At 41.0% G+C, this 26,270-nt stretch overlaps 1 protein-coding gene across 1 annotated transcript; it reads left to right on the top strand.

Moving 5' to 3' along the window:
• lrit3b (leucine-rich repeat, immunoglobulin-like and transmembrane domains 3b) lies at window positions 1-25,918 on the top strand. The gene is made up of 5 exons (XM_049597106.1): window positions 1-101; window positions 15,781-16,155; window positions 20,727-20,812; window positions 21,952-22,249; window positions 25,435-25,918. The coding sequence occupies exons 1-5, from the start codon at window positions 1-3 to the stop codon at window positions 25,916-25,918; spliced, it is 1,344 nt and encodes a 447-aa protein (XP_049453063.1).
• The last annotated feature ends 352 nt before the right edge of the window (window positions 25,919-26,270 follow it).

The raw sequence follows: 26,270 nt of genomic DNA, 5'->3' as shown, positions 1-26,270 counted from the left end.
ATGGCGTCGAAGGCGGCACTGAGGTTGAGGAGGATGAGGATGTTGAGGTTTCTGGCATCAGAGGAGAGAAAGAGGTTGTTGGTGATTTTAAGCAGGGCAATGTCAGTACTATGGTTTATCAAAATCAGGATTGGAATGTTTCATACATGTCACTGACAGAGAGGTGGTGTTTCAGTTGGGAGGTTACACCATGTTTCAGTAGTTTGGACAGAGGGTAGGGTGGAGATTGGCCTGAAGTTACTTGGGATGTCAGTGTTGAGTCCAGTTAACAGGTGAAGTATGCTATTGTTATCTATTTTCCTTTATTAAGTATAGGTGGCTATACCAGAGAAAGGTGAGTCTATACATCATGACAACATCGACACAAGTATTTCTGTCACTGACCAGTATAATAATATCACATTATCTTTTTTGCCCACTCTGCTGCATTGTCCTGTGTTTCCAGGTGGAGGTGGAAACACAGACACAAGATGCGACAGCGTGAAAGACCAAGACAGGAGCAGATGAGAAGGATGGATGACTCCAGGAGCAGATGAGAAGGATGGATGACTCCAGGACCAGATGGAGAGTGATGGGTGTGTTTCATTCAGTGGGCTCAGTAAGTAATCCCCTCACTAAGACTACAAAAGTACCATAGTGACATAAAGTGGTGCTGAGATAACGTTAACTTTACATATGTGAATTATTTTTTTCACAGGAGCCTTGTTGAATATTATTCATTGATTATAATATCATTCCATGTATAGTTGAGTTCAAAAGTCTTCATTACTTGTGTTTCTGGTTTATAGGACAGGACTCCTCTGAGGTTTAGGTGCTCCTGGGGTGTACGGCACACATCTGAAAACCTTTCTGTCAAATAGAAACCTTGGTGTAGGACGAGGGTCTTTGAATAGCTTGAGCTGGATTCTTCTAGAGTTAAAGGCACTGAAGGATTTGTGATCACCTCCCAAGAGAACATGAGGGCGTAGCAGGAAATGGAGATGATATCCACCCTAAGCGCATGACAGTGAACGGCATTTGTGACTTCTTGTGAAGCTGTCCAGGCTCTTCTGAAGTTTCTATCCATCTTTCGTGTCCTGCATGATCTTTTTCACAGCAGACTCCCTGCACGTTCTTGACCTGAAAATAGTCAGAGGGTTGTCTGAAATTAGATTCACATCACCAGGGGCCACATGTTGGTTGTGGTTAGTGTTCATTGGTATTATTAATGTTAAACAAAGATAGTCCAGAATCATTCAGATCTTCATGTTATTTTAATATGATGTGGTATGTGAAAATATTTTGAAGGATGCATACTGAAAGGTAGCCATGGCTCAGCAAAGATGAATAAAAGAAATAATGGTGGGATTTAGTAGTTGCTGAGTCCTTTCATGCATAATTTGTTGGAAATTGAGAGAAGTGTTTTGCTTCATGGTTTTTAGCTGCGACCAGCAGTTCTACAGTTCACTCTGTCAGCTGGTTCAGTCACTCAGTCTGTGAGACCCTTATCAGATTGGCTTAATCCTGACTCTGTTAGCCTGCTTGTTGGAAACCTATAGAGAGTAATTTAGCATACCCACATGTATTGGAAGTTCTGATTTACTCCCCTAACCCTCTGAAAGAAAGTAAACTACAGCTTGGCCCCATAAAGAGTTTCCTTTTGTCAGTATGGCGTCTTGGTCTTAAGGAATCTAATAGTACATGTAAATAGCTTTTATAACTATTCTCTTCTCACTGTTATATTTCTGGTAGATTACAGGTGACAGTAGTTCCAGATTTTAAAAATAAAGGATTTGAAAGTAAAAGAGTTTACTTAACATTAAAGGTAGGGTCTGGAGGATTCCCTCATGAAAAACTGCTATTAAATTACTACACAAAACCTATTCGTGTAGTAGTGGCTGTCCAGTTGCTGTTTGTAAACACACATTCAAATTTGGCCCCTCCTATCAGGCTCAACTCTCCCGGGTGTATGGAGCCTGGAGGTACGGAAGAAGGCTTCACAGAAGAGGTTCAGGCAAGGCTTGCCCTGGTGCACACTCAGACACGCTCGGGCACAGCACCTGCGCTCTTTCATTGGCTGGGGAAATCTCCGCCCAGAAGCGGTCCGAGCTTACAAAAACATCAAAATACAGTTAAAGGGCAGGAGCTCTGCAAACAGAGTCACCACCACACATGAGTAGAAGCCCATAGGTGATGATTAAGCAGGATTTCATTTGTATATGTCTATATTTTGTTTTGTTTGAAAATCCTCCAGATCCTACCTTTAAGAATAAAAATGAAATGAAATGATTATAGCTGCTGCACAGCAATAGGTCGGGACCTGGCATTTTCAAGAGCAGGAAGAAGAGGAAGAAAAAGGGTCAATCAGAACAACTTTCTTGACCAGAAATCATTAAACACTGAAAAGGGTTTTTAATATAATGTTATGCAACCTGAGTAGTGGGGAAAATACTGCAGTGGCTTTGCACTAAGACTTGCACAACCATGGGTTGTGATTACTGTCCAAAGTAAACCATTATGTTCCTGCGTACTAAATTGCAAGTAGTACATCTTATCACTAAAACACCAGCTAAGTCTATGCCTGTCCAGCCTAGAGCACTGCAAAAAGTGATGAGATTTTCCTTGTTCACCTTCTTCCTCAAAATGTGTCACTCTGCAGTTACACCTCTTAAACACTAGTTGGCAATGGAGTATTATGAAGTGTTGTAAAGTTTAATTGTTTCAAACACACACATTAAACATGGCTTAATAGCAACAATTTCAAACACAAGTACACAAATCGGCTCGATTATAACTCACAGCATTCACAGACAAATACTTGTCTTTATCTGGACACACTTTCCCCACAAATACAACATGCTAATGTTACTAGCGCAAGCCTATGGCATTTTACATTAAATAAATTAGCCTAGAGGCTGGCATAGATTTCCTCTTCTCATATGAAGCAGGGACAACAGCAACATTTGATAAATAGTCCAGTTCCTTATGTAGTTTCTTTCAAAACTCGTAGGGAGTCTACAAACTTTTTTTTTTAAAAAAAAAGTCAAGTTCCAAGCTATGCAGGTGTTTACTTTCATGGCTTAATATACTTAATACTTAATACTGACATTAATTAATTGAATTTGGAGGTCAAAGGTCAAAGGTCAAGGTCACTTGACCTCATAAAACATCTTCGTAGCTGTAACGCAAGAATTAATTTGCTAACATTTTACAGAAATGTCTAATAGGATAAAATGATGAACTGATGACATTTTATATCCAAAAGGTCAAAGGTCAACATCACTGTGACACTATAATGCTCTGCAAAAGCACTTTTCTGGCCATTATTCAGCATCATATCTCGGGAACAGAAGGGGAGACATTTGGTCAGATACTGAATTGGTAACTAATCCTGAAACTGTGCTGATAGTATAGATCTTCAGTGTGTGGAGCATCCATGTTTTCACACACTGTCTGTGAATTCATAATGTCATTCTTCATCTTCAGTTTTTACTGTCATCTTGATCCTGGTTTTTACATCTTGAGTCGTGGTCGTTCTCACATTGTTTACTGCAAAAGCAAGAGTCAGTGCATTGTAAGTCTCTTGACCTACAGGAACATCTTTGTGTTGAACAATATCTTTTGCAGTGGCATCTCACCATTTCAGTGATGGCCTAAGGAGTTGGTAACTCAACTAGCCTTTAGCCATTTTGCAGAGGATTCAAAGCGACCTTCCTCAGCTTTGAGGAAGATCTTGAACCATGTTACCTTTTGCCTATATAACACTACCTGACTTAAGCCCTGATTTGCCACTCGCAAATAGTTTTTGGAGCTCCCTAACAGAGGCTCTAGATAAGATGCAAATCAGTGTTGTCTTTGCACTTGCAAAACTGGTGCTGGAATGCTAACTGATCAAAGATATGAGGCCAAAGTTGCCAATGCAATGCAGATACACTCCAGATATCTAGCATGCTGAGTATCTGGACCTGTCGGGGACTCTGTTGGCAAACTACAGCTGATGAGAGCCCAAGACACAGGTTGAGAACAGAGACAAGAACTGAGCCCTGCGGTTCTCTCAAAAGTGTGATTATGTGTTTGAGAGGGAGGGAGAGAGCAGAGACCACTGGTAAATCTAGATGGCTCACTTCAGATTCCCCCCCCTGTATATGTGTCACATGGGTCTTGCCACTGCCCCAACCCTTTAGGGGACGAGCAGTGGTACTGAGTCTATTCATTCCAATGGGAGAAGTGAACATGAATACAGATTATGACCAATTCTCTCACCTCATAGTCACTGAAGTAACAACTGGACCCATTTTCACCGTGCCCTAACCCTTCTAAACATACTGACACTAAAATGGCATTTTCAGACTGACAGATCAGGAGGAAATTAACTTTGATTGAAACACGTCTCTCTTTTAGCAACACACTCTTGAGAGATCTGTCAGCAACTGACGTGATCTCCCACTGGGCTGATATTAGACATTAAAGGATAACAGATAAAAATAAGCAGCAAAGTAAGGACTATATCTTGCGTTGTATTGTTTTGAATCTGCTTTCATCCATCCACAAGATGTTCACTATTTTTCAAAATTAGCTCAGGGTATGCTGGGGAGAGATGCCCACACCCAAGACAGGAAGTATCTACCATTTAATACCCTTGGCATAGCTTGTAATGTGGTATCTCTTGTTGTCTTTTGAGAGAGTGATGAGAGAGGGACAGAGAAGGTGGACTATTGCACACAATGTTTAATATAACCTACAATGTTTAATATGACCTGTAATGTTTCTGTAACCTATATTTGTGAGCACCATGAGTTGACACGTGGCCTATTCTTCTGGGATTACTCCTGGTGAGGGGTCTTAGAGTGTGTGACCCCTTTGTTGCTGGTCAGTCATGTAGTGTGAAAACCACAATGACTTTGTACAGTAATCAGAAGACTTTGAAAGTCATGTAGTGTGAAGTGAGCTTAAACCAACTCTTGCAGACCTTCCAGCATTGTCAGAGAACGCACTCAGTGCAGATAATGCTTCTGCCTTTTCTGGACCTACAATATCCCAGAATGGTTGGATCTGCAAAGCACCTGATGCCATCAAGATTGCAATGTCCTTTGGCAGCAAGTCATAGTTGGCCATTTCCAAAATCAAGACATCTGTGTCAGAGGAGAAGAAAGTAAGTTGAACATCTGCAGATTTTTGTTTTGCTGTAGATACAGCGGGGCAGATCATTAAGGTTTCAACTTCCTCGTCGTTTTTGCTGAAGCTTCCAACATCTTTGTCGCTCTTTGTGCGACCAGATGCTGAGGCGATGTGACCAATTTAGGGAAATTTGGCTGTATTCCAGTGTTGACATAAAATCATTCATTTACTTGTGGAGTAGTTTTACTGTAGCTTTGGGTACACTTGCTTCTGTTGTTTTACAAATGAAATCCACCACAGACTCAATATATTAATTGATGGCATCAACAGAGGTGTACAAATATGCAATGTTTAAAGAGGAACTACACCACCTTTAAAATCCATACATGTTATTCCTATGGTCTAAGACAGCCAGAAAATATTCATAAACATAAACAGCTCCCTTACAAATCCAAACACCAGAGTGCTAAAACTTAACTTTGTGATGTCATAGGATCTAAAGTGTAAAACTGCTCCACAGACAGTGAACTGAGAGAGATGGTATTGATAATAGTAACCCTTTTTAGATAGGAATTGTGCAAATTTGCAGGAAAGCCCAATCAGTCTTTTCAGCATTGGCAGTATAAAAACAAAGTCGGGGAGTGCGGCAAAATGCTGCCTACCTACTTTTGTTTATACATAATGTGCCTTTTTCGGGGCAATGGGGGGCATGAGCAAGTAACAAAACGTGTAGCTCAGCGTGTGACGTAACCAGTGACGTGGGAGGGAAGCCGCGGCTGGTCAGTCCTTCGGTGATTCTCTCGTAAGTCGGCCCGTCCTTCACCGTCCCCGTCATCTGACGTTTAATGGCCTCTTTGTTTGCGAGGACAAGGAGGGCGTGCAATTCCTTGGCTCCCCAGTTGCTCATCTTTACAGTGTCTGTCAGGTTTGCGTTTCCCTCTTGCTACTAGCTGCTCGCTAATTCCTGCTATCAGCTGTTTCCTGTTTATCCACCGCCAGTGGCTCACATGTGCGGCGTCATCAACAGCTCCTCCCACAAGTCATCAACAGCCCCTCCTGTTGCAGAAGGCCCCCTCGGTCTTTTTAAACTAAAATGGTTCCGCCAATATGTCTACCCTACGAGGCGGAAAATTGGGCACTTCGGATCAACTTGCCAACCCGGCTCTGTGTGTCTAAATGCTCGCAGCTTGCCGGCAAAACAGCCCAACACTCGTGGAAAATCTGGCAGTGTAAAAGGGGCTACTGAGAGCACCCAGGGGAGTGTTCTATGGGTACATTTTCTGTTTCAGAACTGACAACACTACAATAGAATAAAGTTCATTTGGGAAAAACAAAGAAAACAAACACTTTGTAGGTCCATTAAATCAGGCTCGCATTCATTGTCTATGGAGCAGCTCCAGACTTTATACTGACGACATCACAAGTTTGAGACTGACTTCTCTGGACTCTGGTTATGAGAGAGATTAGCTCATGTTCATAAAAGTAGGCTACTGATTGCACTTTCTTAGGCCATGACAATAACATATTGGAATTCTTCATTTAGGTTGTGTACCCCTAAATTGATAATGACAAATGGTTGTCATTGCTCCTCTCCTCCAGGTGGAGGCGCTGTAGCACAAACAAACAGAGCTGGTTTCTGAAGGTTTTTCTGAAGATGGAAAATAACGCAGCAGTGATGGAGCTGCTGTAATACATAAACACGCTGTTGCTGAGTGTGTGTGTTGTCCCAGCTGGGTCCCGCTGTGTTACTCAGGCTGCACTACAGCGTCTATTCACAGGCGCGATCCCACTACTGAGCGGCACGGGGGCTTTGACCTGCTCCGTCTCCGACCTGGGCCGGTGCACCCCTCCTTAGACGACCTGGTGGTCCCGGGCTCCCCCAGGAGCACCATATCGATACCGAACTTAGTGCGGACACCCGATTAGCACAGTCCGCTGCAGCTCAGAGCTCCTGAGCTCAAACGATCCGCCAGCCTCAGCCTCCCGGTAGCTTGGATTACAGGCGCGCGCCACCGCACCCGGCGGGAGATGCACTCATTCATAGAGGTTTTGGGCTTTTGGACAAAGGTGACGTCATCAGAGAGCTCGCTTCAGCCTCCTTCAATCTCCCTAAAGCTGTGACAAAGATGTAAAATGACAGTTAAATTATGATTTAATAAAGTTTTAAAAGCATTTTATGGAATCTAAACCTGTTTATCTGGTGATGTGTTGATAATATCTGAGTCTTAGTGAAGCCTGGTTCTCCCAGCTGCTTTCACTTGCTGTCTAATGAGGCTCCCTGTCAGTACTGTGTGGATGTGTACAGACTGTTTACACCTTCTGACTCTTTGGTTTTCACATCACACTTCATCTCACATCCTTATGATTTTTAATGATTAATTTTAGACTTTGTTAAAACTGATAACATTTCATCATGGGAGAGAGAGAGAGAGAGAGAGAGAGAGAGAGAGGGATGAACTGATTCGATTTTGGTGGTCATTGTGATGCCAGAACTCAAAATCCATGCGCATGACAAAATTGCACAAACATGTCTAAAAGGATCAAATGATGAACTGATGACATTTTTAGATGTGAAGCATTCATGTTTTCACAGATGTGGATGTTAACTGTAACTGCAATTTGCCATACAAACGCAAGCTGGTATTACTAGTTTTTCCACTTAAATTCAGGTTTCAGTAGTGACTCATGTTGAGGTTTGAATGTTGGATTACGCCACATTACACAGTCATCAGAGCTCCTTACGTCCTGCTAACATTCACATTCACACCTGGATCAGAGGTTCATGATTTTGCTGAATTGAAATGTCATAATTCTAATCATGGAGAGGACCATGTGACTCATCTGAGACACATGTATAAAAAATACATAACCCTCCATCATAATTTTTCCCAAATTAGTAAAACAAGACTCTAGGGAATCTTTTTAAATAGTTTGGTTTGATGAGTTCAGTGTTCAAAGTTCTGAAATGGTTTCACAGCAAAGGAAGAAAAGTTAAATAATATTTCCAGTTTGTACTGAGTTAAAACTACACATTTTACATTATGTAGACGTGTTTACTTCTGGTGAAGACTGAGGACTGGCGTGGTTTGTCGCTAGACCTGAAAAATTTTGGAAATTCTTTCCAACCAGAAGTCGACAGCTCCATATCCAGGGGTGTGTGGACACTGGAGAAAAATCGACAGAACCTGCTGACGTCCTAGTCTCCCTCTGGTTCTTCTAGCCAAGGATCAGAACACAACCTGGAACACTGGGGTTTGCTGAAGGGTTCTTAGGGGCGTAGAGCCAGGTCGCTTGTCATGCTTTTCCCCGGGGATTTGTGCTCCTGTCCTCCGTACGGACAGTCTGGTTCCACTGGATCATCCATTTTAGCACTAATCCAAGTCAAAGTGGTGACAACACACTTTCAGCACATACACTGACACACAACTACGGGTTACATAAAAACATATTAGCAGATGCACCAATATGACCACAGATCCACAGTAATGAGAGCAAGCTGTGGAAATCTTCAGTTTAATTTAGATGTGTTCTCTGGTCATGTGACAGATGTGAAGGTTTAGAGATAGAGGAAAGTGTTTGATCGGATGTGTAAGCTCAGTAAAGAACAAGCAAACACAATAACCCTGTCCCAGGACAGTGTTCACTGTTGCACTTCCACTGACACCCAGTTTGGCCACAACATTTGGCCTCTGTTCCTTCCTGCACAACAAGAAGGTGTTTGGCGGCTTCTTTACATATGGGCGATAATCGTCTTGGTCTTCACGCCTGCTCCTTCTGTGGGAATACAGAAAAAAAAACTATTGTAGAAAGAAAGAATAAAGTAAGCAGAATATTATCAGATATGGGCAAAATGCATTTTTGTTTGTGTTGCTTTGTGCAGTAAACCCATTAAAAAAGACTGATTATGATGAAAAAGATGATGGAAAGAGTTTCTTTGAAGATACAAACACAAGCTCAGTAGCTGGATACACTTGTGTGTGTTCGTTTGCATTATTTTTGTGTTACATATAGCACTCCAACAGAAGTTAGGTTCTGGGTTGTGGTTCAAACTGGGGACACAAACACACAGGGAGCAGGTGGTTGGACAAACTGTAGTAACTGACTTCAATTATAAGTCACTTCAATTTTAACAACGTCCAGTAATTATTAGGCATTGATCACTCAATACAATCAAAACATGCATCATAAAAATGAATTTAATTAACATGAAACAGTTTCATACAGAACAATAAAAATGAACATGAGTAGTTAAAACGTTATAATGCTGCACAATAAGAGCAAATGACTTGTAATTGGAAGTTATGTTTTGATCTTTTAAAATTTTAATTTCATTACATCAGTCTACATTTTCTTGATATTCTCATGTGCGTACGTGTCCCCCTCAATGTATATGGTGATTAAGGCCCTGTCATTCATGCATAATTAGGCTGCAGTTGTCTGGGTGCACAAAGGTGAAGTGGCTGGTCTTGTCATACAAAGTTTGATGGAGTGTCAACTGGATCTGGATCTAACAAGATCTGTATAATGGATTGTAAAGAAATTCGTCAGGTTTTTATTTTGTAGACAATTGATCTGTACTTATAGCATGATGGGATGACAGCACAATGATGTGTGGTATCACTGGAAAGCTCTGGTCCTGCGCTTTCATGTGATATGCGTGGCATTTCTGTGCGAGCCTGTGTTCGCAAGTAATCCATCCAATAATAATGTGTGCGCAAAGCTGTATCAGAGCTCTGTTATACATCATTTTAGTGTAACTTTATCTTTTTTTTTCGCTGTGAAAACATTGGATTACCGACAAGTGCTTGGTCTTGTCAGAAAGCTGTGGCTTCGCTCACGGTCGCAGAGAAAATCGATAGAGAAGAACAGGTGTGAATTTGGACGCACTATGCGTCGTTCGGCCCCATAGGGTTAACTTGAACTTGAACATCATAATGATTTGTCTGAGGACTCTTCTTATCTGTATGATGCAATCCTCATGTGTGAAACTGAAGGAAACAGTTTTTCTCTCCTGTGAAGCACAAATGAACATCACACTTGATACATGCGGTGGATGTGTATCCATTCTTGCAGTGCTTACAGCAGCCCCTTTTTTCAGCTTTCAGCAGCAAGTGTCCCATGCTGTCCCTGAGAACATCAGGAGGGGGAGCACTGTGGACCATCTTTATCACACTTGGGCACTTGATTCTCTTGCCTCATCCTTAGAGGGTCTGCCTCTCTTCAGGGTATTGGTTTGGATGAGAGAGGCTGCAAGCTGTGCCTGGAATCGCCTCCTGTTCATGACTTCCTTTTCAGGGATCTTCAGGGTTTTACAGTCATGCTTGAATTGCAGCCAAGCATTGACTACTCCAAGGATGATGGTGTGCCAAAAAATGTTCAACCAGCGTTTGGACCCAATGTGGAACTTGTATTTGGCTGTAAAGGAATCCAGCAAATCGATCCCACCCATGAATCGGTTGTGTGTCTTCACAATGGATGGTCTGCTCACTTCAGTGAAGGACTTGGTCGATTTGTCCCACCAGGCAACCTTTTCGACTAGGTGTGGACCATCAAAAGTGGAGAGAAACGTAACTGACGGTTGTCATTCCACCTCACAGCACAGATGTTGTGATTTTGCTCCACTCTGAAGTCGAAGCTCCCTCCTCCTTGTTTTTTCAGCTCCTTCTCTTCTGCTAACCTGAGGTGCATTTTATTTCCATTATTTGTTATTTAACAGATAGAAATCAAATGATGATTGAAAATGATTATTTGCATTATTTCTGATGGTGATAGGTGTATGACAAGCACACCCGTTTTGAGGTACTTTACTTTTCTGTGTTTCTGTTTCTGAGTTTTGCTGCTTTATACTATAAATTACTTATAAATATTGTAATTTTCACTCCACTATTTGACAGGTATAGTTACTTGTTAATTTGCTGAGAAATGTTTTAAACAGGAAACAGATGTTGACCTTATAAAACACAGTGCATAGACAATATGAGATATTTAACCGCTCAACACTAAAACAATGTCTTTATGGGTCAATGCAGTAGTAATAACAAAAATACTGTAATACTCATGGGGGATATTTTTCTGCATGGGTACTTTTACTTTTGGTACATTTTCCTCATATTACTCACAGTACTTAGAAGCAAAATTGCAAATGCAGGACTTTGTGGTGCTGCTACTTTAACTTAAGTAAATCACTTTTTCCACCACAGTACTTCAGTACATTGTTATAATTATTGTGTATCTAATGTTAAAGGTATACTATGCAGGAACTGTCAGTAACTGTTTGCAAATACACTCCCCAACTAAAGTGAAAGTGGACGGCAACCTTAGATTACATTTGCTTTTGGAACAAGCCTTTTGCCTTGTGCAATTTAAGTATTATTTTTTGGTACTGTGTCTGCAATTTTATTTTTAATACTTTATTGCAATGTGTCTTCCAACATCTTACAAATATTTTGAACAAGTCATTACTAAGTCTATTGCATATTTTTAGGCTAATTAATACGTGTCTAATACAGTATGTCATTTTGTGTATTCTGCTGTTGGGATGTAATTTGTTCCATTTCTCAAATTGGTCTCTAACAGCAAAAGTAAATTTGTCCATGATAAGGATATGCTCCTGGTTATCCATGAATTTAGTTTGGGTGGGTTAGGGTCAGGGTTAGGTCCTTGACATCTGCTGTGATTATCATAGCTTCCTCTTGGGTGCATGCTGCTTACGTTATGGCACCTGGTCAGCTACATTTTTTAAAGTCCCGACCCCACCTGAGCACTCTGCCTAGGAACCTCCTGAACACAGCAAAATAAAAGAACGGACAGAGTAACTACACCGCCACACACTGAGAGTGGGTCATACCAGGTGATTTAGAGGGATTACTTTTGTTTGAGTCTATACAGTGTTTATCTACCTTTAACACCAGAGTTAACTTTCAGCACCACTTAAAATGATGTTAAACAGCACTGAGTGATAGCAGTTAACAGTACCTGTAGTAAACCTACATGGATGATGTCTCAGATTGTTCTGTACTGTAAAATGCCCAATATGGAATACTCCACGGGGTGGGGTGGTGGGACAAAATTGTCCTCAAGGCCCAAAAAGGCTTGGGCTTGCCCTGATGTTGTGATTTGTTACTCGGACAGTGAGGCGTGGGATTACATGCCGCTTGTAAGCAGTGTAATCCCAGCTAATCTGGGATTCAGTTTTACTCTGCACTGTGGACACAACCTGAGACTGGAGAGGGCTGGGAATATGGGGATACAAAGTACCTGTCTGAGTATGCAGTTTCTCTAAAGAAGGATGTATCTGCTGGTCCTCATTCACATCTTGCAGTCCTCTCTGTTGGCGGTCCAATCCTGTCCAGCGTTATGTGTCTGCTCGCATGGGAACAGTGGAATAACAGAGCTCAGGTTGAGTGAGGCTCATTTCATTCTCATTGCTGTGTATTTGTGTGTGTCACTGATTTGTTTCTGTGGGAACACAACTCATTATGGCCTATTGTACTGACTACTGTACTCAAATTATGTTTTATGTAACAAACACAGTAATGCTGATTCAGCTAATGTTATATTTGATCATTTTGATGTCATGATTTGACAAATTGGTTATAAGTAAATATTTAGTAAATGGATGGTATCCACACTGCAGAAGGCAGGTGTAATGATGTGGTCTGCCCTGTGCATATTATGGATGCACAATATTGGTATTGGTGGATATTGGCTTTAAAATGAACTATTAGAATTGGCCAACATACTTTTTTGTATTTCGCACAATAAATAAATGTTACATACACTGAACAGCATTCTATTTTATGTCTCCTTCTGCTGGTGGGCTATCACAGTAAGAGTATGCGTGTAAAATATGATGTTAATTCCACTACAGAAGAGACTTGATGATCAATAAAATTAGGTGGGGAAAAAAGTGGAGGGCCGGCTCAGACTCTCACGTGTGGCGTTTGCATGTACTCTTATGTCAGTGTGGGTTTTGTACGGGTTCTCTGGCTTCCTGCCACAGTCCAGAGTCATGCAGCTTAATTGTCCATAGGCAGTGGTGAAATGAGGCTGAGTACATTTACTCAAATACTGTACTTAACTTCAATTTGAAATACATGTACTTTGAGTATTTCCATTTTATGTGCCTATATACTTCTACTCCACTGCATGTCAGAGGTAAATATTGTACTTTGTATTCCACTGCATTTATATGACAGCTTTAGCTTCGAGTTACTCAGCAGATTTAGATTATTAATGCAAATCAAGTAATAAATTATGTTATATTATTGTACGTTTAGCAACCCACCAATATATGAAGTAATCCACATAGCTCCGCCTTCACCAGCTGCAACATTAAGGTGATGAAGACATTATTGCATTATTATTTATATTCCATTAATATAATAGTGTATCATTATGAAATGAGACATTCTGCATAATTGGTACTTTAACTTTTGGTTCTTTAAGTGTATATTGATGCTAGTATTTTTATACTTTATTTTAAGACAAAAATCTAATGCAGGACTTTTATTTGTAACAGAGTATGTCTATACTGTGGTATTGATACTTTTACCTCGGTAAAAGATCTAAAAACTTCTTCCACTACTGCCCATAGGTGTGAATGTAAGTCTGAATGGTTTTCTGTCTCAGTGTGTCAGCCCTGTGATAGTCTGCCAACCAATATCAGCTGGGATTGGCTCCAGCCAGCTGCAACACTGTAAAGGATAATCAGTTACAGATAATGGATGGATGGATGGATGGATAATAATGGATAACATGCACAGGGACAGGGTTGCAGTAATCTTGTTGCAGCCAAATTTAGTACAGGCTAACAAAAAATGTATCATTCCAACAAGGATACATGTGTTGAACAGCAGAAAATGTTATATCATCATATACTGCTGATTTTGGATGAAAAGTTCAAAAGCAAAGTATTCCATGAAGGCTTGAGGCCACGAGTATTGCACAGTTTGTCTTGACTGTAAAAAAATAAATAAGTAAAAAATAAATAAATAAATAAATAAACGGGCGGCACGGTGGTGTGGTGGTTAGCACTCTCGCCTCACAGCAAGAGGGTTGCCGGTTCGATCCCGGGTGTGGGAGCCCCTCTGTGCGGAGTTTGCATGTGCTCCCCGTGTCAGCGTGGGTTCTCTCCGGGCACTCCGGCTTCCTCCCACAGTCCAAAGACATGCAGATTGGGGACTAGGTTAATTGGTAACTCTAAATTGTCCATAGGTGTGAATGTGAGCGTGAACGGTTGTTTGTCTCTATGTGTCAGCCCTGCGATAGTCTGTCCAGGGCTGGGATAGGCTCCAGCCCCCCCGCGACCCTCAAGAGGATGAAGCGGTTAGAAGATGAATGAACGAATGAATAAATAAATAAAAATGTGGATTTTTTTACCAGTGCCAGTGGTGCTGTAGAGCAATTGATGTTAGTAATGTGGCATAAGAGTTTGGAGCCCAGAGAGAATCACTAGAGTAATTATACTATAATAATAATAATAATAATAATAATAATTATACAGGATTTTATTGTAATCCATTAATAAACTAGCTAATTCAAAAATAATTGAAAAGATGCATTATAAAGCTCCAAATTAAGAAAATACGTAAAAAGATAAAAGTGCCATTTTCTTATTTTGTTCTAAAAATTAAAAATTTCATTTTAGAATAAAATTGCAAGATGGATTTTTAAAAGATGCGTGTTCTGCCTCTATATTAATGATCCCCATTTTTCCCATTTAGAGACAGTGTAAGCAGTGTACCCTCTAAAAATAGGCCAAAACACACCGGCGGCAAATGCCGCGCTTCAAAAAATAAGCCCCTCTTATTTTTTTAATGTATAACCCCACACTGGTGGTGGCTAGACGCACTTCAGCACTCCTGGATGAAGCGCCCGCTGCACTTTATGCCACTGTCTTATTTCCAGCCTTGCTGCCCAACGGAATTTAATGCATTTTTAACGCAATTGCTTGTACATACCGGCTACTGTAGCAGTTCTTTTCCTCTGCTCCTGTAGCAGCTCGACTCCTCTCCTCACCATGAATGGATAAAGAGAACTGTTGCTGTGTCTCGTGTGACAAAGAATGGATGAGGAAAGACTCGTTGCTGAAGTAGAGAAATATCTTGAGCTAAATAACACACAATTCCTTCATTATAAAGACAATGGCCAAAAAGATATTGCCTGGCAAGTCATAGCTCTGGAGATCAGCGCTTCAGGTGAGAAATCAAGTTTAGTTAGGGGCTCTCCACACATGATTTAAAGCTAATGTAAAGGTGGAGGAAGTACAGATCTTTCATTAAAAGAAATAATAACTTTGCACCGTTGTCTGCTGACAAGCTGCAGTGTGACGTGTCCAGTGTGTGCTAGGGGTAGCGCTTGATGTGTGTCGCAGCGGCACTGGTGTTTTTTCAGCTTTAGAGTCCAACCACTGCTAAAGCTATGACCACAGAACTTAAATTACTGCTCAATGGCACACCAGTAGTGCACTTCAGCCTCCATAGAAGAGGGGGAATATGATGTAAAGAGGCAGGTTTTAAAATCAAAGAAGTATTTATGGTATTTGTATAATTTGTGTCACCTTTTCAGAATGAAAACCTAGAACACGATCAAATAGCGTGAATGACTATACTTAGAAATGACATGTCTTTATGTTTATCTGTCCAAACTTCAGTCCTTACAGGTTTGTGTTTAACATCACAGGTTGGTGCAGTGCAGTGACCCTGGAATCTCAGCTGTTCCTATTAATGTCCCAGCTGATACAGTAAAACTGCGTTTAGAGAAGACCTTGATCTCCAGGGTGCCCCGGGCAGCGTTCTACAACCTGTCAGAGCTGCGTTTTTTGTGGCTGACCTACAACTCCATCACATCCATCCATCCCAGCAGCTTTGTCAACCTAAAGGCCCTGCGAGAGTTGCGTCTGGATGGAAACCTCCTGACATCTTTCCCCTGGGAAGGGCTCAGAGACATGCCCCGCCTCCAGACTCTGGGTCTCCACAACAACCGTCTGTCCAGTCTTCCTGCTCATGCTTCTCTCTTTCTTCCCAACATCACCTACCTCGACCTATCCAGCAACAGGTGTGTCCACTTCATAAAAATAATGGACATAGCTACCGTGACATCACCAGTTGGTTATGGACTCCTATTTTGAATCCTTGAGTTTGGCATTTTGGCCGCTGCCATCTGGAGTTTCTTAGGCAGAAGTGACCATATTTGGACATCAAGGTGGAGCTAATCCTAACACTTGTTGCTAGCTTGGTAACTTTGACATTTTTCAACCTGGACCTTATTTCCCCTCGTAACTTGGTCAAAGAGAGACTGATGTGAACAAGTTTTGAAATCAGTCCAGTACTGAGCAAGCCAGCAGCTGCACAGCAGGCTGCAATGGAAGCACAAGGGGCAATTGAACACCATCACTGTTTGTCCAGTAAAGTGGTTATTTTTGACACAGAGTGGCTCAGGTTGTTATTATAAGTGTCTGAGGTGTTTCTTTACCTTCCACTTGATCCGGTCTGTTCGTTATTGCCCCATTAAGAAGAAGTCTCTTTCTGAAATATTACAAGATGTCACGAGATGTCGGTTGTTGCAGGAAAAGAACAGTGGAAACAAGAGTGAGATTTGGAGAGAGTTCAGTAACCAGAGTAGTTTACAGTAAAAGTAGTTCAGTGTTAGCTAAAAGATTTTTTAATATCATGGATGATTATTTACCTGATTTTGACAATGTGGCTCAATGACTATGTGCATGAAGAGAGGATGGGGAGAGAGAGGGAGAGAAAAAAGGCAGCGGAGATTACATCCTGCTGATGCTTCTCTTTGTTATTACACTATCCTCTTGGCTACTTGATGATTCTTGATGTATAAGAAGGACATATGTAGACATAAAATATCATAAAAACATAGGCTGTATAATACCAAAGCATAAATATATTTTTCCACCACGCACGCACACACACACACACACACACACACACACACACACACACACACACTCTGAAAGAGTGTCAGCTGGTCATTTTATACTATGGATGTCAGCTGATGAAAATGGGTAATCAGTCTGTATGGATGTATTATCAGTGCTGAATCAGTTGATATTTTGCACCTCCTAATCATTTATTGATTGATTGTTTTGCCATTATCCTGCTATGCTTTCATGTGTAACACTATGTAATGCTAATGCTAATAGCATTAGCCTACCTCCACCCGTCACAGCAGGTAAATCCACTCTGGGAACAGCCCAGCCCAAGCTCTGGATTTTTTCTCCTCTTTGACAGGGAGTAGACATCCCGGATCACTGCAGGCCCACAGGTCTGCGTGCACAGTGTATGGACAGGAGTTTTACCACAACTTCAGAGCGTCTATATCCAACAAAGACTATTCTGTGTCAGCTGCTCCAGGTGTGACTCCTCATTTTGTTGGCACAGTCAGAAATGTGCAAACAAGAACCACTCTTTACAACACAGGCATTTTCCTCAGTGGGCAGATGGTCACAGCAACCCCAGGAACTCCACTGTCTCCCAGCTTCATGTCCTGCAGCTTGTTCATCCCCTGCTGTGTTTTTTTTTTATCTCTCTCTCTCCTCATCCATACTTCATCCATATACTACGACTCACATAAATATGGGCAGCGGTCAAATTTAAAAGCCTCATCCATGTGATTGATGTCAGTTAAAAATCAACCATGACAATAAATATCATTTAGATAACACTAAACTATGTCTACTGTAAACTAGTGTCATTACTATACTCCAGAACTCACACATATTTCCACAGTTGTTTTCCTGCAACAAGTGACATCTTGTGATATTCCAGAAGGAGACTTCTGCCTAACGAGGCAATAACAAACAGACTGGATCAAGGGAAACGTAAGACACTTCAGACACTGAAGCCACTCTGTGGCAAAATTAACCACTTTTAAATGGACAGAAAGTGAAAGTGTTTAATTGCCTTGTGTGCCTCTATAGTAGCTTGTGCTGCGGCTGCTAGCCGCTGCCTGCTCCCTTAATACTGGAACAATTTCTTAATTTTTTTATACAGGGTAACAGGGTCCAGGTTGAAAAATGCCAATACTCATGCTAATTTTCGCTTGTGAAAAACAGGCTTGAACTATCAAACAACTGATTCAAAGGGTCTTTAAGAGCAACTGTTGAAGAAAACTAAAAATGATCCAATTAACTTTCATGAACTGAAAACACACTAAAATAGCAACAGCTACAGGTAGCTCTGCTCTGTGAATCTGGGCTTAGCTTTGGTTATGTTACCTAAGCAGCGCTGTTGGTGAGGCCACAACTTGTCAACAGACAGCACCCACCTGTTGTGCACACAGTTGTCATGAATGGAAAAATTAGTTATAGAAACCAAAACAATTTTTTGTACCAGGCTGTAAATATGCATGTAAACATTTTAACATGGCAGTCTAATGATTGCTGTTGAAGCCAGGCTGAAGTGGCCTGTAGGAAATATTGATTGTTACATAATTTATAATTTATTCTGTGGCAGCATTTATTAAATAAATGCTCGCTGACATTCTCCACCATTTTGTATGAAAAGTTTGATTGATATGATTCATTTAGGGTTTGCATTCTCCACCATTACATAAAATATGTAAGATTTGTTTGATTATAAACAGTTTATTCAGGTGCCTACATTTTTCACCATGAATACTGTAGGGTTTGATTAGCTCAATATTAGGAAAACAAATTATTAATTATCAATTATCAATTCAAATAGAGCTCAAATAGCCAGGATCTATGCACCCGTAAAGTGACTGAATGTAATCCTACAGAAAACCAAGACAACAACTTTATAGACAAACATTTATTCTAAACTACTGACACAGGAGACCAAGACACAATACAACCAACAACAGACAAGACAATGAGTAAATGCAACTATGAGTGGAATGAAATGAATACAGCGATGCTAATGAATGAATGAATGAATGACCAGAGTGAACCAGATGAAGCAGTGAGCAATGGTAAGATGATTATCAGAGGAAACTTTGACATGAACTGTGAAAAGCACCATTTAACAGCTGAGAGGCATGGGAAGCCAAAAAGGAAACATCTGAAAACTTAGGGGAAATCCTAGTTTTATCTAATGCTCCCTACCATACTTATTAAACTACGCATCAAACCCCAGCACAGGAAGATTATGTTGTTTCACCTGAGTTGTAGCAGACCAGAAAGAAGATGCTCTGGAGGGGGAAGAGGAAAAAGCAGCGCTGCTCCTTGGTGTGAACCGCTCCTGGTGCTGTCCCACGGGGCAGCCAGCTCAGCTTGTCCTTCTCTTCTCCTCGGTCGAACTTCTTGGAGCCCCTGGGCACTTTTGGGCGTTCTTCAGCCCACATGGCAACTTTGGCTTGGGTGAGCTGGGCTCTCAAAGTCGGTCCTCTTCACACACCCAGTGTGGGCATGCAGGAGTCTGCCTTTCTTCAGTCCTGACCTTGTTGGTCCAGGACACAGGAGTTAGGCAGACTTTGTGATATAAAGTTCTTTCTGTTGGGTTTTAGCATGTTCAGTTCTCCTCAGGATGCAATCAAATTGCCCAGCGGGGCCACGCTGGATGGGGCCCAGCATGGCCCGCCGGCTTCTCAAAAGTTCTTCTTCAAGTTCTTCATTTTTTCATCAAGACAAAAGTCTCTTCTCATCTTATAGTTGTTCCAAGGGGTTGAGACTGGCAGGCAGGTTCCGGCCTCTGTGCTGTGATTGGCCTTGCCAGCTGTCTGCCTCTGGGCTGATGTCCAGTAGGAGCAGTTCACTGTCACTGGCGGGACATTTCACTCCTCCCCTCCTGTACCTTTGCTAGTTTAAGGTTTAATTTACTTTAATTGCTTCCTAGATGGTTAATGAAGCTTGGAACATTTCTAATGCATCCATATTTAACAACGAGGCGCTGTCTGCTATTGAATGGTACCAAACACACATTGTCTGCAACAAGATATTACCCACTTATAAATAAGTGGTCAACAGACACTACTAATACAGATTTAAATGTTATACATGGTGATCATGTTATAACATCATATATATATGTACATGTGTATGTATATGCACTGAAATAGAAAGAAAGGTGAAACATAAATGGAATCTGCATTTGTGTCTGTTCTCCTAAGGAAAAGACAACCGCAGGGAAAGGTGGGTGTTACCGCATTAACATACGCACAGACGTCTGCACCATAGGGGTCATGGTGTTGGAACACCAACATGTTAAATAATAAAGTTCCGTTTGAAACACCTTTCAGACCATGTGGCTGAGTCTGTCTCTTTGTTTGTTTCCAGAGTTTGTGACGTGTCATAAACTCTCCAGCCACATCTGGTGAGGTGGGGGTTGTTGAGAGCTTATCAGTTGAGTGAAGGTCTATCTTTGAAGTGACCCAGTGGTTGGTCACCCATTCTTCTCTGATGTCAGGATGCTGAGTAAAAGTCCATTAGTATAAATCCAAAATAAAGAGGCTTGATCACCCTACAGGCCATTGAAGAACTGCAGTTTTTGGCACTTCCATGTTGGCGTCATTTTTTAGCTGCGGAGGTTGCCACTTAGACCAGATAACACAAAAACATGTAGCCCAATGATGTAGGGTGCTACAGAGCTGTCAGTAGTATGCAATAGATGTGTTCAACTTTTCTCCTCTCCTCTCCTTCCTCTCCTCAGGCTGACTATATTACCTGTTGAGCTGCTGGACCTGTGGTTTCCGCTCCCAGGACAGCAGGGAGGACTAGTACAAAGAAGAGTTTTGGGTACAGTATGTTTTGCAGCCATGGAGGCACATTATGTTCTAATACTGTCTAAAGCAACTACCCTTGATTTAAGTCAACAAAGAAATGAAGATGCCCAGTGCCGTGCACAACCATTTGGCAGGGCAGGAGCTCAAGTCAAAAAATGGGCACCCTTTCCAGAAAAATTTCCATTTACTTTTTTTTTTTTTTTTCTTTACTTTTTGTGTGCATGCAAAGTGCATCCTGCTGGGAGGTTTCAATGTGTCTGCTGGCACCAGGAGGGCTCTGAGGCTTATGTACATACAATACATGTGCACACAGTAATGAGCAGGGGATGTCTGTCTAGCTTACATATGAAATGTTTCAATATCTATACTATGTGCACCTAGCAGCTGCTACACATAAATATTAACTTTGTACATTTATCATTTCCTTAAAAGAGGCAACAACAAAGAAACAGTGCCACATTGTGCACACTGTATTTGTCTATACAATGAATAACCACTCACAATAAACAAATCTTTACACAACATTTTAAAACACTATTCTTTGATGCAACTAAACAAAATGAATCCCATCTGGCCACCATACATTGTTAGATGCTGCAGCACTATTTGGTTGAATTTAAGTTGTGATGTCAGGTGGACAAAATTTATGTCAGGACAATGTCAAGATGCCAGAGTCAATTTGATATAGAATGCTAACGACAGATGATGTTTATATTTTGTTAGTTTTAAGTTGTTACATTACATTTAGTTGTAAAGTATGAGGAACAATACCCAACGCCTGCAAAATGTCATAATGTGAACATCCATGCAAGATAAAATTCTAATGTCATTAGACATTTAAAATACATCAACCACGATTTTCAGTCCTGGAAGAAATTTAAACGCCTTGTTTCCTGAAAGAGTCCAAAGTCATATTGATGTCCTGTTAAAGGGGATAACTGAAATTGTTGGGGATATCATTCTTTAGAAAACACAAATCTGATACTCTTGTAGAGGCCATCAGGCAGTACTGCTGAAATGATTCATATCAGGTCTAGGGGATATGACCACCACACAGCATTATGGCTTTAAACTAAAGTTTTGCTACTACATTTTTCCATCACAATTTAATGCACAATAACAAGAAATAATCAAATTGTCCTGATTACCCAGGTCTTCATGACAACCCCTGGTTGTGTGACTGTCAGATCTCCATGGTGATGTCCTTGTCCATGTCCCTGGGGAGTCCTGTAGTTCTCATGGACCAGCTCCTGATATGCCGCAGGTCTCTGGGCCAGTCAGCGATGATGGTGACCCAGGCTGGGATGTCCCGCTGTATGAGGCCTTCAGTCCAGCCCGCAGCCACCAGAGTCATCTCTCCACTGGGCAGCAATGTAATCCTCCGTTGTGACGCCACCGGCTACCCAACACCAACCCTGACCTGGATCAAAACCTCGGCCTACACTGGTAAGTGATCCAGGATCTCTCTGGGGTGATGAAGGGATGTTACTACGATCTGAGCATCAGTCATGTTGTGATTTTGTTCTCTGCGCAGGTTGTTGCCAACAAGACGTCCTTGAGAATTCTGACCAGCTACCCAGGAACTTGGAGAGCTGTAAGTGGTGCTATATTTTGATTTTTATAGCATACAGGGTTCACATTCATATTCACTCAATACCAGTGTTTCCCCTGTATTTGCTTTTCTGACTGTATATAAAGATGGACAATGCATCTCCAATTCCTCACACTTCACAAATGTATCCCAGATACAACTACTACCATCTTGTGCTGATGACTTAATTTGGAGCTAGAGTTTGCATTGTAGCAGTCTCGTGGTATTGAGTTCCCGCCCATACACCTAACCAACTTATCATGAGCACACCAAGTGGCACACACAGCTGTCAATCACAACGTCAAAACCACTGCTATTCATTCACACACAATTACTGCATACGTTTTAGATGTAATTTCAGTATACAGGCTTTACTCAAAAACTGTATGCAACTAAACAAAATGAATCCCATCTGGCCACCAACATTGTTAGATGCTGATATTTGGTTGAATTTAAGTTGTGATGTCAGGTGGACAAAATTCTATGTCAGGACAATGTCAAATGCCAGAGTCAATTTGATATAGAATGCTAACGACAGATGATGTTTATATTTTGTTAGTTTTAAGTTGTTACATTACATTTAGTTGTAAAGTATGAGGAACAATACCCAACGCCTGCAAAATGTCATAATGTGAACATCCATGCAAGATAAAATTCTAATGTCATTAGACATTTAAAATACCGTCAACCCGATTTTCAATCCAACGAAATTTAAACGTCTGTTTGACGAAAGAGTCCAAAGTCATATTGATGTACGGTGTGAGCTGGGATAACTGAAATTGTTGGGGGATATCATTCTTTTAGAAAAACACAAATCTGATACTCTTGTAGAGGCCCAGGCAGTACTGCTGAAATGATTCATATCAGGTCTAGGGGATATGACCACCACACAGCATTATGGCTTTACTAGGTTTTAACAAGCCACAACACAATGGAATGCCAATCAACAAGAAATAATCAAACCTTACATAAAACCTTGTTGAGCTTGGCTAGTTTTCTGTTGTTGCCCGATTCATTCCCCACAGTGTCACTCACTTGACAGCATCTATCTAGCCCTCTTGATTTACAACCGTTCACTAAGCTCAGCGTCACTTTAAGTGTAAGGAGCTAGGACAATGGCTTTAAATTTTGGCACTGAAAATAAAATCAAAAACACTGAAAACAAAGCTGAACTGAAAAAGGAAACACTTTGAAACACTTTTATTGGAAAAAGTTGGCACTGCAAAAAAGTTCCACTGGAAAAAAGAATGCTATGATTTCATTCTACAAGTGTTTTTTTTCCAGTGACTTCTCTTCTGATTTGTTCTTCGTGTTACAACTTTTCACAGTTCTTGTTTTCACTGACGGTGGCTCTTTTTAAAAAAAACAAACAAAAAAAAACAAAAACAAAAATGATAGTGTTAGGCAGCTATCCTGCAGTGACTGAGAGACAGTGACAGGCTGCCTAGAAAACTCTGCAGCCTGATGGAGTTTCTGCTGTCACATAAAGTATTGAGTCATCTGCATACATTGACATGAAACTTATTTAAAGCATTCATTATATGTGGTAAAAGCATAAGATCAAGGGGCCCAATATCAAGCCATGTGGTACATCCAATTTGTAAATTTGAAGTGGTGATTTCATATAATAGTTTTACACACTGACGTCTACATTCCAAGTATGATTTTAACCAGCTTACAACTTGTTGATTTATTCATTCATTTATTTATTCATTGTTTCATTTTTAAGGACTTCATGGCTTTGGGAATATTGCTTAGATTTAGTTGGATCTGGTCTCAAAGGTTGCCCATGTGTGGCCAGAGCCGTATCAGGGCCCAGAATTAAGTTTGGTTAGTTACTTTGAAGTTACTTCAGTTATAAGGCTCACTTAAACCATCTAAAAGGCCACAGATCCCCCAAAATGATACAGGTGACGGTCAAATAATGGTCAAAGACAAAGGGCTTCCCTCAAGATTACAATCTTTATTGCACTAAGCAGCATGTTTAAAATAAACCAAACTTTAATTAATCTAAACGGTTTAAAATACAGGCAGGAGCACTACAGGACGGCTGGGCGTAGCCGTAGTCGGGGAGGGGAAGTTAAATGGGGACAGAGTACTCACCACGCTCCGTGCCCAACACATGCACGCACACACAGCAAAATAACCAAACTATAAGGGAAAACTATAAAGTGTGAAGGACGTGCAAAATTACCACTACACGCACACACATTTAAGGGGGTGTGAAGCTGGGGTGAGAAACTCTGAACACCAATCCCTCCACCGTCCAGGCGGCCACGCTATCACCAATCACTCATGCAAAGAAAAAGACAAACAAGAAATGTATTAAAAACACATAGAACTGCTGCAGTAATCTATTACAAGTCTCTTGGGGGAAATCAATCAAGGCCCCGGAGGACTAACATAACAAAGGACAAAAGAAATTAACAGAAACCACCTAATATAATAAAAGGCAAAATAATACTGAAATAATTAAAAAAATAGAACTACTGGATCAATAATGAAAAAAAACTAAATGAGCAAACCAACAAAATAAAATAAACAAAACAATGCAAACAAAACAGCAGTGGCAGTCTATCTATAATAAATGAAAAATAAGTTAAATGAATGACCATTCTGCCAAAAGAGTAATTCATGTGAACAAAGAGAGTTGGCATTTTACCTCTTCTGACAATACCCTACATGGGATTCACATGCGGGAGCAGGGGGGTAGCCAGGGAACAGGACTTAAGGTGTACCAGACAGAGTAGGACACACATATACACGCTCATAAAACATTACAAACAGTTACACAGGTAAAATCAACCCCTTACCACAGCACATGTGGCAATCTGTCACACAAAGGACCAAAGAGGAGAAGCATCAGCAGCAAAGGCCAACACCTTGTCTGCCAGCTTATATCACTTTGTGAATGATTAGTGGGAGGAGCTGACTGCTGTCAAACCCTACGGTGGCCCGGAAGGGACATTCACTACTGGTCACACATGTAAAACCCTAAGTCATACTTGGAAGAAAAAGACTGATACAGTGTGTTGAGAACTAAGATCAACCTTTTATGTTTTAGTTATGCAGGAATCTCCTCGAGTGGGGGTTCGCTGGTCGATAATCAGCCTGAACGGGTTATCGTACAAGGATGCTGGTGAATATCGGTGCCAGGCACGGAACATGGCCGGAATATCTGAAGCCCCAATTAAACTGAAGGTGGTGGGAGTCACAAGACTGTCCCGTCTTCCAAAAAAGAAGCCCCAGAAGACTCCACCCAAATCACCATCAAAATACAGAAAGCCTAACCAGACTGCAGCTCCTACCAACACCCCCTCAATGAAGGAGAATCAGATACTCCAAAACATTACACCTTCTATTAACAAAACCCAGATGGCTCCTAATCTTTTGCCCAAAGTGTTCCCCATAGACAAGTACATTAAGAGACGCAAAATTAACTTAACAGATGCAAAGACATCTATCAAGTCTACATCTGAGCCTCCAGAAAACTCTACAACTGCTCTATTCTCAGAAACCCTTGTATGAGATACACTGAAGTTGCTCTGGGTCAGTTATTCTTTTGACTTCAACAATGGCATGGGATATTAAATAAAGCTTCACTGTTTGTTAACCTCTAGTTTTAGTGTTTCTGCTCTCTGGGGCCATTCTGCACTGCAAAATAATGCACAGTTTGATGATGTTGTTGAAATGTAACTTGTTTGTAAAAATAAAGTGTGTGATACAGGATGCCTGTGATGTCTAAAAGGATGTTTTGAAACCTGGAGTTTGGGTTTGCAGAAGAAGAAGTCTCAATTTCTCTGCCTGGAGATGCGATTCACCTCACATCAGGATAAGTCCCCAACATGTTTAGAATTTATTTTTGTTGTTTTTTCATTAC

Source organism: Epinephelus fuscoguttatus, linkage group LG14 (assembly GCF_011397635.1).
Source record: "Epinephelus fuscoguttatus linkage group LG14, E.fuscoguttatus.final_Chr_v1".
In the NCBI taxonomy this organism is placed as follows: Eukaryota; Metazoa; Chordata; class Actinopteri; order Perciformes; family Serranidae; genus Epinephelus; species Epinephelus fuscoguttatus.
The sequence above is the reverse complement of the archived record's forward strand: the minus strand, read 5'-3'. Positions and strand labels throughout refer to the sequence as shown.

What these genes read in the sequence shown, in the direction of transcription:
- lrit3b (XM_049597106.1), top strand. Translation starts at nt 1, where the DNA reads ATGGCGTCGAAGGCGGCACTGAGGTTGAGGAGGATGAGGATGTTGAGG. An exon ending in GTGATTTTAAGCAGGGCAAT is followed by an intron (nt 102 to 15,780) that starts GTCAGTACTATG and finishes TTAACATCACAG; the next exon opens with GTTGGTGCAGTGCAGTGACC. An exon ending in AGTACAAAGAAGAGTTTTGG is followed by an intron (nt 20,813 to 21,951) that starts GTACAGTATGTT and finishes CTGATTACCCAG; the next exon opens with GTCTTCATGACAACCCCTGG.